The 12477-nt window shown below is 54.7% G+C and overlaps 1 protein-coding gene across 5 annotated transcripts; it reads left to right on the top strand.

The window, feature by feature from the left end:
* The first annotated feature begins 737 nt into the window (after positions 1 to 737).
* On the top strand, positions 738 to 12219 carry TAFA3 (TAFA chemokine like family member 3). 5 transcript variants are annotated; one of them, XM_066204071.1, is made up of 7 exons: positions 738 to 871; positions 5554 to 5638; positions 5761 to 5845; positions 5917 to 6035; positions 9305 to 9454; positions 9937 to 10061; positions 11348 to 12219. In XM_066204071.1, exons 3-7 carry the CDS (start codon positions 5832 to 5834, stop codon positions 11357 to 11359), a joined length of 420 nt encoding a protein of 139 aa, XP_066060168.1. In that variant the 5' UTR covers positions 738 to 871; positions 5554 to 5638; positions 5761 to 5831; the 3' UTR covers positions 11360 to 12219. The 5 variants fall into 5 exon arrangements, with proteins under 5 accessions (XP_066060168.1, XP_066060169.1, XP_066060164.1 ...); XM_066204072.1 differs by lacking the exon at positions 5761 to 5845; XM_066204067.1 differs by having other exon boundaries at positions 5761 to 6035.
* Positions 12220 to 12477: the final 258 nt, after the last annotated feature.

Here is a 12477-nt window from a genome sequence, read left to right as displayed (position 1 = left end):
TCTGCCTTGGGGAAAGAGCTAGCCCAGGTTGGTGTTGTGGATCCAAGATGTTGGAATCCCCTGTGTCCCCCGCAGAGCCCAATATTTCAGTTCCAGGAAAGCTGAGTTTTGGTGGTTTGACACTAAAGACAGTCTCACGTTTTGAGGAGAAGAGGGCTGCAGGAGTGGATCCATCTGTCTGTCTGTCCATCCCCACACCATTCGGCACCGCTCCGTGCTTGCGGAGCTCTCACACCTTTTTTGGCGGGGGAAATTAGTTTTCGGGTAAATTAGCTTTGACCGGGCTCATCCTTTGAGGAGGAGGATGCCAGGGCGAGCATTCAGTCTGGCTGGCTGTCTGTCCGTCCATCCCCGCACCATTCCATATCCCACGGAGCTCGGGGGGGCATCACCCCCCCCCCCCAACCCTCCTTGGTTTTTTTTGTGGCGGGGGGTAAGGGGTCGTGTGTGTAAATAATTTCTCCGGTAAATTCTCTCTGCCCGTTCCTCCTCCCCGACCGCCTTGACGGGCACCGGGGCTGACCGGGGCGGGGCAGCGCCCCCGCGGGCGGGGGCGGCGGGCGGCTCGGTGCGCAGCCGGTGCCGGTGCCGGCGCCAGCCCGGGATCGCGGGGCCGGTCCCCGGGAGGCGGCGGCGGCAGCAGGCGGCGCTGCGCCCCTTCGCGCCGGCCCCGGCCCCGGCCCCGCCGGGCTCCGCTCGGCTCCGCGCCCGCCGCCCCCGCCCAGCCCCGCGCCGCCGCCGCCGCCGCCGCCCGGCGATGCCCGCGGCCCCCGGCGGCTGCGGCCCGCGGAGGCGGCGCTGACCCGGCGGAGCGGAGCGGCCCCGGGCCATGGGCAGCGTCGGCCCCCGCCCGCACCGAGGCCACCGGCAGGTACGTGCGGAAAGTTTGGCGGGGGGGAACGAAGCGGCACCCCCGGGGCGACTCCCGTCGCGGCGCCGAGCGCCGGCCCGGCGCCGCTCCGAGGGGACGCTGGGTCCCGACGAGGGCCGGGGAACCGGGGTCGGGGATCCGGTCGGATCGGCGTGCCAGCGAGCACCGGCGGCAGCGGGATGCCGGTCCGGGGCTCCGCCGTGGGGTCCAGCGCCCCCGGCTCCGCCCGGCCGCCGTACGTCGCTGCCCGGTCCCCGGGTGTCCCGGTCCCCTGTCGCCCGCCGAGGCTCCTCGGCGCCGGTGCGGGGCTCGGGAGGGCCCCTGCCGTGAGTTTCTCGGGGCCGGCTCTGCCCTGCGCTCCGGTAGCGGTGACTCCGACAGCAGCGGCGCCCACGGCCCCTGCCCGCCCCGCGGCGGGGATTCGGGTCCGGTGGGGCCGTGTCCGGCCACCGCCTCCGGGGGTGGGCTCGTCACGGATGCTGTTTTGCCAGCACTGCGAAGCTACTCGCCTTTCTGGGAGGCAAAGCACTGCTGGAGAGATCGCAGATTCTGCAGCCGAGAATGCTCCTTTGCTCTAGAAGGGGCCGTGGATCCAAACTGCTGCTGCCTTCAGCACAAGCTGTCCCTCTGTCCCTGCGGCCAAAACCTTGAGCAGGACAGGATCGATGGGGGCTTTAATCTTCCTCTGCTTTCTCCCTCTCTGCTGTAGCTCCTCTTGCCAGGATGGGTTTGCTCCGGCCAACACCAGGCTGGAGTGGGGCAGTGGCACGGAGAGCCGGCTGCCTCATGGGGTGGCTCGAGGGACACAGGATGAGCACGGGTCAGATCACCGCGAGTAGAGGCTCAGCGGCCCGGAGGAGAGTGTGAGCTGTACCAGTTCCCTTCTGGAGTCATGAGTTTGTCCATGCCGTGGGTGCCAAGGCAGGGAAGCAGGACTCTCCTCCTCCTGCTCATCAGCCATCCCTTTTGCGGCAGGGAGAGGCTTGGGGGGCTGCTCGGTGTGTGGGTGCCCTTTACCTGGGAGAGCTCATCTGTGCTGGCACACCCACGCCCCAGCAAAGAGCCTGCCCAGGTGAGATGTTGTGGGAACAATCCTGGCGCTGGATGAGGCTGAGGCTTGGACTGTTTCTGCTAATTATCCAGCTCACACAGACCTTTGCAAACAGTGCTTCAGACTGGCAGGACTCGGAGCATAATTTGGCATGACTGAGTCTCTCATTAGCACTGTGGGGCACTGGGCTGTGCTCCAGCAAGCTGCGGACCCTGGCTGGAGGGTCACAGTTACACATGTGCCTTTAATGGAGGAGGAGGAAAATGTCCCTGGCTCCTGTGAGACAGAGTTATTGTCCGGAGGGCAGCAGGGGGCTGTTCCTCTGGTGCGTCTGTGCTGGAGAACCTCGATGAAGCTCCCACGTGGATATTGGCCCATGCCCACATGTGCCTACAGGGAGGAACGTGGACCCACAGAGGAACCATCATCTCTTGACACGCTGGTTGCAACTGAGATCAATCGTCTGAGAGACTGGGGAACTTGACAGTTCCTTCAAGTCCCAGCTCAGACCCAAAAGGCAAAAGCAGCTAAAAAATGTTAATGAAAACAACCACAGAGTTCCAAACAGCGCATAACAGAATGGAGAATACCAAGATTTTCAGTCAAAATTAAGTGTTTTGACACGCCAGAACACCACTCTTCATTTCACTGACATTTCAGGCTGAAAAATCTCAAGTCAGACCAAACATTTGCAGTTGTAATCTCACGACACTGGAGGTTGGTAACTGTCAAAACAGCAATTTCTGCAGAGCTGTGTTTTCTAATGGGAGTTTGGGCATGGGTGGGAGCTCTGAGAGCATGGAGCACTGGGATGCACCTTGTCTTTGTGCTCCCCTGAACAACATGTGCTCTCCCTGCCACTAGCGTGGCTTCTGCTCAGCTCAGTGGTTTCTCTTCAGAGTATGTCATGGACAGTGTGGATTGCATTATTGATAACACTGTCATTTATTTAAACTTCTTTGGTTATAGCAAACAGCTCAGCCTTTCTCAACTAAATATACTTTGCACTGGGAGCGTGTTGCTGTCCTCTGTGGGATGGAGCGGCCAGTGGAGTGCTTCGTTTTTGGTCCAGCTGAGAGGTTTAGGGATGTCTCCTGGAAACCTCACGTGGCCTGGAGGGTCCCATGGGCAGGAGGTGGGGATGGGCTCCTCCAGAGGAGCTCTGGTGTGTGCTGTGGGGCTCGGGCCTGGTGCCTGGGAGCTGGGCTGTGCTCCCTGCATGAAGAGGAGCCAGAGCTGGAGCAGCAGCCAGGAAACCAGGGTCTCCTGATGGGGAGCTGCCTGCTCTGCTGGAAGGTGCGTGGGAGGTTCGTTGGCACTGGGGACTCACTGTCACAAAAATTGCACTAGCGTTGTGTCTGCTGTCCTCACATCTGGGCTGCTGGACGTGCCCCACCGTGGGGCAAGGCAGCTGTGTGCTGGGACACAGCTCCTGCAGTGTGCAGCGTGGCCGGGCAGCGTGACCCCGAGTGGCAGGGCACGTGCCCCGCTCCCAGCTGGGTGCAGTGCTGTGGCACACGCTGCCTCTGGATTCAGGTGAGGGACTGAGCAGCTCTGCAGGAGCTGTTTGCTTTGTCATTGAGCAAATATGTGACATTTCTTCATGTCTGAGCAAATAGTGCATGCTTAAAGCTGACATCAGTATTTGCACAGTGGGCTGTCACGTCTCCAAAAGGACTCCAACAGTACCGGCTGTTGTTTGATCCCCCTCTGAGGAGCCTCATGTGGAGTATATTCTGCAGGAGCATCAGAGATCACCTAAATATGGTGAGGGAGCCTCAAGAGAGTCTCACAGTCCCATCACACCTCGAGGAGCAACAGTTTTCTTGCACATTGAATCATACTGGATTTCTTCTGGCAGTGGGAGGGCTGGAGCAGGAGCAGCCCCTCATCACCCAGAGGGCAGGGATGGAGTCGGGACAACAAGTGGGATGCTGCCAGCCACTCTTCAGTCTGCTCCTGGCCAAGCTGACCATCCCACAGCATTAATTAGAAGTATTTCCTTACCTCTAAATTCTTTTTTAGCATAAAATATGTGGTTTTGTCAAGAAACCTTTGTTTTTTTCCTGGGCAAATGTCAACACTTTTGATGACATTTTCTGATTTTTGTTTTCCAGATGGGAGAATCAAAGTGCAAAATATCACTTTAAATCACCACTTCAGAATGAAGCCTTTTTCATTCTGAAATGTCAGTTTAAAACAGGACAATTCATTTTTAAATGCTTCAAAACAAGAAATGTCCTTTTTACCACTTCAAATCGCTTTGTTTTGATTAAAAATGTCAGCACGTTGTGTCCTGGCTCTTCATTAGAGGAATCTGTTTCTTTCTCTTGTGGTCCAGAGCAGATAGAAATTTCAAATATAGTTGAAAGTTGAAGATTTCTTCTCTGAGAGGTGTGGGTTTGTCCAGTCCCCTGCTGGAACTCTGCACTGCCCATGGGGGAGACTGTGGATGCAAGCTTGGCATGGGGCAGGGGTACCCCTGGCACCTGCTGCTGGTCCTGGCAGCAGTTCCCAACCTCAGCGTCATCACCTCTGGTCTTTGTGGTGTCTTGTTAACAAGCTGTGATCCAGCACTGAAGTTTTATGGAGGACATGGTTGTTTGCCAGGCCTGGTCAGACCCAGCAGGCGATGATGGAGGCTGGGAGGTCACCGTGTCACTTGGCAGATGCCGAGTGGTGTCGTCGCTGTTGGTGCCGCTGCCTGCACCTGGAGCTGCTCCCATCTGAAGGGCTGTGCTGTAAATAGTGAAGAGAATATATTTAAAGAACTCGGCTGTAAGATGCAAATCCTTTTGGGATTTACATTTTTCCCTGGGGGCTCTAGATGATGTAGAACTTGGCTTCTTCCCAGCATGTGCTGCGTGGAGTGGGAGTGGTGCCAGTGTGGTGCCGAGAGGTTATCAATGTGTCCAGACGTAGCCGATGCAGTTTTGAGGGTGTGGTTGCATGAACTTGGCCTCTGTGCTGGAAGGAGGAGCAGCCCCAGAAGGAGGTGACGCCCTGGGAGAGCAGACTGCAGGTCCTGGTGCTGCCGTGGGCTCTGTGTGTCCAGCTGGCAATCAGCTGGATATCCAACTGGCCATCAGCTGTCCCGTTCCTCGGCTTCCCGTGGGGTGCTGGCCCCAGGACATCCAGCACCATCAGCCCATCCAGCACCATCAGCCCATCCCTCTGTCAGCATGCGGTTTGCAGATGCCAAGCCTTGGGCATCACTGCGAGGAACCTCAGTAACACAAGAACAGTAACAGCACCGAACCACGCACAGGAAAGGCAGAACCTGGAATGACTCGCTGCTGATCTACTCTCCCTCTTCCCACACACACTGGGTGTGCATTTAGTGTTTGTCATCTGCTTTAATAACCTGCTATAAAGGACCTGATTTCGTGCTCTCAGCAGTAAAAATCAGGGGCAGCTCTGCAGGTCCTGCTGTTCAAAGCGGTGAGCAGGGTTATGGGCTGAGCTCCTGGAGAAGTTTCAGGGGTGTGGTGGACACATGCTCATGCACCTGAGAGTGTGTGTCCTGAAGTGGGGCTGGTGAAATTCCCTGGTGTCCCCATCCACTCGCAGGGACACAGTGGCTCACACTGATGGCAAGGATCACTGCCCATGTCCTTTTTTCTCCTTTCAGATGTGCTGATGTCTGCTTCTTGCAAAGACCTGACCCACCTGAGGTTGGCAGATGCACAGATGTGAGCGTGAATCCCCAGTAAAAGGTAACCATCCCTCACCTGTACTGCTGCTGGTGGGATCTCTTTCTGTCCTGCTGCAATGGCCTGTGCTGCTGATGAAGTCTGAGGTCATCTGAGGGTGGTGGGTGAATCCCTTCCTCTCCCAGGGCCATGTTCCCACAGCCCAGAGTTGTGAGGACACCTCAGTGCTCACAATGTCCAGGAGTCATACCACTGCATGCAGGAACATTGGTGAGTGGACCTGCACCTCCTAGCCCTCCTCAGTCCCTCTTCCTCCACATATCTTTTCTTCTTTTTGGTAGGATGAGTGAGAGAGACATACAGAGCCTGAGCAAATGGATTTTCGTGCTCAGCCTCTGCCTTACCACGCTGTGGGGACGACTGACACTGGCCTCCACACATCATCACAGAAGCCATTCAGGTAGGGGGGCAAGATCCTTGCTGCATGTGTCATATGCTTGTGCAATCACCCGGGTCCCCATGATAATGGCAGCACTTTGGGGTCTTCATGGGATGCCTGAGGTAGAGGTGACATGGGGATGAGGTGCTTGGTGCAATTCTGTCTCCCATTTCTTGGTGGGGAGAGGAGTCGTCTCAGGCTGTGGTGCACACCAGGGGCAGGTGGGCGTCTCTCTGGGGGCAAATGCTGACAGGCTCAAGGAGCTCAGTTGCTGTTTCTGGGGTCTGGGCAGCAAGGATGAGTATGCCAAACATGTGGGGCAGCATCCAGCAAACAGACACCAAGAGGCCAGTGCCACTGTGACAGCTGTTGGACTGGCATTTGGGGTGTCCATGTGTGCAGGAAAGTCATGGGACTGCTCCTTCGGGACAGGTAGGAACATGCAGCCATAGGGCTGTAAAGCTGCCCCTTGGAGTTAGAAGTTGTACGTACTCAGTATAGGGCATTTAAAACCAGTGGGTTGGTGAGCCAGGATGGTCTGAGGAGTTAAAGAAGGAATTTGTTCATGTCTGTAGCAAAATCTGAGATACAGATAGTGATCCATATATACCTCTGATACATCTGTGTGAATCTATTATTGCAATATTTCTTGCTCTGTGAGCAGTGGATGTAAATCTTTCCACCCGAGTTTCTATGAGTATCACAAAACCCGTTTGTTATGTGGTGGACACTCTCCACTTCAGGTTTTCATTAGAAAAAAAATAAATTTCATCCCCCTTGTTGCAGAGATCATCTAGAAAGATGGAACAAGTGTAAAGTGATGTAGAACTCAAAATCTTGCTGGAAAACATCACTGTGGCTCTGAGATGTTAATTTGTTATTCCCAGCTGTGAATTTGAGATTTCCTCTTTGAGCGTTGAAATGCTGCTTTGCAGCATGGATGTGTTTTTCTGGAGAGGTTATATGAACCCACGGTTGAAGTTTGTGTCCAGAGAAGAGAAACATCTGGGAAGTGGTGCTCGGCCCTTTGTGCCCGTCCTGCCTGGCACAGGAGCCTGATGGGCCAGGGCTGGGGGCTCCTTGGAGCATGTGGGAGGACATATGTGGAGGTGGCTGCTGGTGGTGCTGGTGGTGCTGGTGTTACTGAAGTTGCTGGCAGGGCTGTGCACCTTGCAGCACAGGCAAACACCTGGGTCCCAGGGCACCTCCTGTCTGCTTCATGCCTCTGCTTGGAAAGGGCGTTTATGGGCTAATTTGAAACTGTTCATGCTCTTGGTTGACCTCACACCTAACCCTGTCCTATTTCTGTCATTTTTGCCTGACAGTTAAAGCAGTTCTAATCCTGTAATCCCCCCCCTCATTGCTTAAAACCAAAACACATCTTCCAGAGTGACTCCCTCACCTGGTCAGCCAGCAGCTACCTGCCTTTCCCCTCTCCTAGCCCTGGGTACCCCATTCTTGGGAGTGTCCAAGGCCAGGAACACATGTCCCTGTGGCATCCAGGTCTGATATTAGAATTGTAGAATATCTCGGGTTGGAAGAGATCCACATGGACCATTAAGTGCAACTCCTGGCCCTGCACACAAATCATACCATGTGCCTGAGATCCCTTGTGCCTGCCCAGCACAAGGAGGTGCTGCTCTGTCCAAGCGAAGCACCACTTCCTGCAGAATGTGGTTGGATTTAAAGAGCCACATGAACCAAGCACGGTCATTTGGAAACAGAGTAGGAGAGTCCTCAGTGAAGAATGATTCACCAGCAGTTTAATCCCCTGTGTAACGCGGTGACATCTTGATGATCAGCAAGGCTGGAATGTCGAACCAGCTCCCATAAAGGTGGCCCCAGCACCCTCTTATGCTGATAATCAAAGGGCTGTCTTTGCCCTTATTTGAGTTCATCACTCAACCTAAAGCAGAAGTAAAAGGCATTTAAGCCAGCTGGGACCTTTTCTTTTGGGAAATGAGGTTCTCTGGGCATTGCCTGGCACTTACACGCATCCAACTTCTCTTCATTTTGTAGCTCTCCACCAGCAAGCAGTATTTTACACTGAACATGTGGAGCTGTGCCCACGCTCCCTGAGACACTCAAAATGTGTCATTTCAGGTTATGCCATAAAAATCCCATGTTCTGCTGCTCATTTAAAGGTCAACCAGAGTAGGACAGCATTTTTATTTTATTTTTGCATGCAGGATTCAAAAGCCTTTTGCTCTTAGAGTTCTTTTATGGTTCCACAAGATAAGCTGTGTCTTTTTAAAAAGGGCTGCAGTGGGGAAATACCAGTTAAATGGGAGGGAGAAGCATGCCAGAAGCTCTGGAACTTATCCCAGGCTCTCAGGAGGTTTCCTGCTGTCGGTGTTAAACACACCATCCATCTGATATGCATTTTGTTCCAAGTTTCCTGCTGCTCAGCTAAAGGAGAAGCAGCTGCAGGGAGCTCTGGAGCCCGTGGCTCGCGTACCCAGGGCATGCCCCTGTGTGGCTCTGCACTGCTCCTCCAGTGCTCATTAAGCAAGACCTGCAGGGATCTCTGGGTTCATGGGAATGAAGTCTCTCAGCCCTTTTTGGCTGATTTGTATTGTGCTTGTGTGGGCCATTATCCAGCCGAAGCACTGATTTGTGATGCTGACCAGCTCTCAACTCTGATCCCAGAGGTGATCAGCCAACACAGTGGTTTTCTGCTTTCCTTAATACTTTAACGGCACTGGGAGGGGAGCAGCAGAGCAGCTTGGATTGCTGATGAACACCGTGACATTTCTCTGCTGCTGCAGGGTGGAATCACCATGCTGATCCTTCCTTCTCCAGGCAGAGTGTGGGTGATGGCGAGGTGGAGGCATTGATTGTAGCTGGGGTCAGAGGTGATGGTGCTCTGCTTGAAGCCAAAAGCACCATCCCCTCTTGTAGCAAAGTGCATCTCATTATCAGCTGCAATTAGCTAATGAGCTCATTAGTTTCAGTAAAGCTCTTGGCTTGGTCATGGACAGAGGGGCTGAATTTTGGAGGGTAGGATGGGAGTGGGGGCTCTCAGGAGCAAGAGCTCAGATGCCAGAGGTGTGGAGGAGGAGCCACCCCTTTTCCTTACAGGTGGGCTGGGAAGATGCTGTGCCCAGACCCCTGTGTGTCACCAGCAGCCCTGGGGTGATTCCAGAGGCCGGGACAGCGCTGCACGTCCCGGGCTCTCCTGCCCAGCAGGGCCGTGGGCAGGAGGTAGTCGAGGGTCTCTTCTCCAGGCGCTGGGCAGCAGATGGCCTGAGGCCTCTGAGGTCTGATGGGGGCTGTTTCTCCTCCTCCAGTGCACGTAGAGCCCGGCACGTGCGAAGTCATCGCCGCTCACCGGTGCTGCAATAAGAACAAGATTGAAGAGCGCTCCCAGACGGTGAAATGCTCCTGTTTCCCGGGGCAGGTGGCAGGGACGACACGGGCAGCTCCCTCCTGCGTGGACGGTGAGTACCCCACGGTGCAACCCCATCCTTTTCAATCCCTGACCTCATCTTCACATCTGGTTGTTATCCTCAGCTGCTCAGGTCATATTGTTCCCAAATATAAGAGACCCCACTCGGGTTGCCCAAACCGGAGGCATGGATCACAAGACCCCAGTAGAGCACAATAGTAGGAGACAATCCCTTTGCTCTGTAAGTGGAACCTGAAACAGGTTATTGAACAGCACTGCTCCCCCGACTTTCTCTGGGAGAGAGGACATTGAGGTTTTTTCCCCTGGGGTAGTGAGAGAAAACAGGATGTTCCGGAGGCAGGTGGAGCAGTTGGGTCAGGTGAGGCCAGGCAGGTGAGAAGCAGCTCCTTGTCCAGGGCTCCTCGATGTGAGTTGTGCTGGAGAGAGGAGCTGTAACTCCTGATGTCACCCAAAGGTGGGCAGAGCTGCTCCGCCACACCCTGTGCTGCAGCCTGATCCCCTCCTCTCCCTCAGCCTCCATCGTGCTGCAGAAGTGGTGGTGCCAGATGGAGCCGTGTCTCGACGGGGAGGAATGCAAAGTGCTGCCTGACCTCTCGGGATGGAGCTGCAGCAGTGGCAACAAAGTGAAGACCACCAAGGTACGTCCCCAGCAGGTGATGGGGGGAAACCCAGCTGTGCCTTCCCCAGCCTGGGGCAGGAGCACCCACAGTTCTGTGGGGAAGGAGAGCGCTCCAGCTCCTTCAGGGCACACACTGTCTGACAAGGACTCACCGAAGCAGAGCAGAGGGTCTGGGCTGTGCGCTTGTCACCAGTGCTGGAGGGGCTGGCAGGCGTACCACAACCCTGAGTGGATCCCACAGCTTTTCCAATTGATAATTCTTGCTGGGAGGCTTGGTGTTGGATGGCTCAACCCCTGAGCAAACATCCTGGGATGTCTCTGTAACATCCCAGGGCTCCCAGGGTGTCCAGGTTGCACCCCAGCACCACCCGGGGCAGCAGGTTCCCCTTCCCAACCCAGTGGCACAGCCCTGAATCTGTCCCCGTTCCCCGTCTGAGGCAATCATTTGTGACAGAGCACTACACGATTATTATTTTCATGGCTTGCTGAATTCCCCAAGGAACAAGGTGTAATTAAAATTTTATCAAACTCATTAGTAATTACATATATGCCATGGTTAATCAGTTGCATAATTTTGTAATCATTGTTCATACTGTTGAGTGTAATTATTCCTTATGCTTTCATTTTCCTCGCCCCACATCCCCCACCACAAAATTATTGTATTAAGCAGTGTCGGGATTTTTTTCATTGCTGCTATTGCTTTTGTGCACAGAAAGCACTTTCATGCTGAAGTGTTTTTATGGACATCCAAAGAGGTTCCTCCAGCCCTGAGCATCCGTCACTGACCAGAAACTGCAGCACTACATTGAGCTGGTCATCTTTTTCCCCTTTTAGTGTTTTTTGGTTGGTTTCCCCCAGCTACCAGCCTAGCCCAAAGCCTCTGTTCTGGCTTTGCTGCCTGGAATTCTCACTGGGACCATTCCCATCTGGAATGGGAGTAGGACTCGGGAGCTCCTGCTCTCTTGCCTCATCCAGCAGACCCCTCCATGGCCAACCTCTTTTTGGGTGCTGTGCTCTTCCTTAGGGAGGTGGCAGTTTGGAAGCACAGACCCGTGTTTTCAAAAGGACTTCTGGTAATTTTAGGTGACTTTAGTGGCTTTGGAGTGGTGCCAAAGGGCTGGATTTGCATCTCAGTCCCCTGTGCAGACAGATTCAGTGGGAGCTGCAGCCAGAGCACAGAAATCACAAACTATCCATAAGGTGGTAAAGAGCAAATCTTATTTGCACCTCTTGAGGCTGTTTGCTGATAATTCATGAATGGAGAATCAGCTGGATGCATTGGGTAACTTCTCCTCTCCTCCACAGGTCACTCGATAGCCTCTGTGCGGTGCTGCACGGGCTGGCCAGCCTTGGCATGGGTCCTGGTGCCCCCCTGAGCAGCAGGATGTGGCCCAGTGCCTGCAGGGTGGGATGCTCCAGGGCTCCCATCCTGCACCCGCCAGCAGGACTGTGACAGCTACTGGATCAGAGCATCTGCTGAGCCCCAGCGTCCCTGGAGGCTGCAGGCAGGGCCCCAGTGCAGCTGCCAGAATCCCATCACTCCACGGTTTCCTCCTTTCCTGTGGACACATTCACCAACTAAGAAATGGGCTCGTTTTCCAATCCTCCTAAATAAAACACTACCACTATGTAAGAGCTGTTGACAATACAGATGCAGGCAGGCAGCAGGCCTCCAAAATGGGCTTTAATAGTTGAATAGCTTGAATAGCTGAAATCATTGCTGTGAGTCGCCTTTCCCTATCTCCCAAGATGCTGAATCCAAGTTGCCGTCAGGAACTGGGAAGTCAGTGGTTATGGGAAACCCTTCCCCATGTGGCTCCTTCTGGCCCTGGGGTTCCTAGGAGCTCCAGCCTGATCCCGAGTCACTGGGGGCTGCTCTGCCCTGGGAGCACTGGGCTTTCCCTGGCCCCCAGGGATGGTGAGATATCTCCATGGCGCATGCTGCTGGTTCCTCCTTCTTCGGTAATTGCATTAATCAGGTTACAAATTTAATGTTTTCCACCATGCAAGTTCCAGGCACTGAGTCTCTGCTTGTGTTTGCAATTGAATTTCAGAATTGTGTGAGGGGATCTCTGTCTGCAGCTCGGGGGTGTCTGGGGCATGCAAATGCCCAGACAGGGCCTCAGTCTGAGCCAGGTTTTGTTGCAGTAATCCAAAATAAAGAAAAATGTACCACCTCCTGGCCCTGAGCTCATGACCTTCTCCCGGACACACCATTTCCTGTGGAGCAGCAACTCACGGTGGGGGAGAGTGTGAGCTCTGTGCCCTCAGTGTCAGAGGTGCTTGGGACCCTGGGGCTGTTGGAGCAACACCTCCAGCCCTGCTCTGGGCCCGCTCTGGGACCCTGCAGGGGATGTGCAGGTGCAGGAGGAGCTGGAGATGGTGTGGGGGCCGTGGCAGTGAGGGGGTCACTGGTGTGATTGCTGCTATCTGCC

The sequence above is a fragment of the Chamaea fasciata genome, unplaced genomic scaffold, assembly GCF_029207755.1.
Source record: "Chamaea fasciata isolate MVZ Bird 193981 ecotype frontalis unplaced genomic scaffold, bChaFas1.0.hap1 SCAF_25, whole genome shotgun sequence".
NCBI lineage: Eukaryota > Metazoa > Chordata > Aves > Passeriformes > Sylviidae > Chamaea > Chamaea fasciata.
The sequence above is the reverse complement of the archived record's forward strand: the minus strand, read 5'-3'. Positions and strand labels throughout refer to the sequence as shown.

What these genes read in the sequence shown, in the direction of transcription:
- TAFA3 (XM_066204067.1), top strand. Translation starts at nt 5,765, where the DNA reads ATGTTCCCACAGCCCAGAGTTGTGAGGACACCTCAGTGCTCACAATGT. An exon ending in TCATCACAGAAGCCATTCAG is followed by an intron (nt 6,036 to 9,304) that starts GTAGGGGGGCAA and finishes CTCCTCCTCCAG; the next exon opens with TGCACGTAGAGCCCGGCACG. An exon ending in AGCTCCCTCCTGCGTGGACG is followed by an intron (nt 9,455 to 9,936) that starts GTGAGTACCCCA and finishes CCTCTCCCTCAG; the next exon opens with CCTCCATCGTGCTGCAGAAG.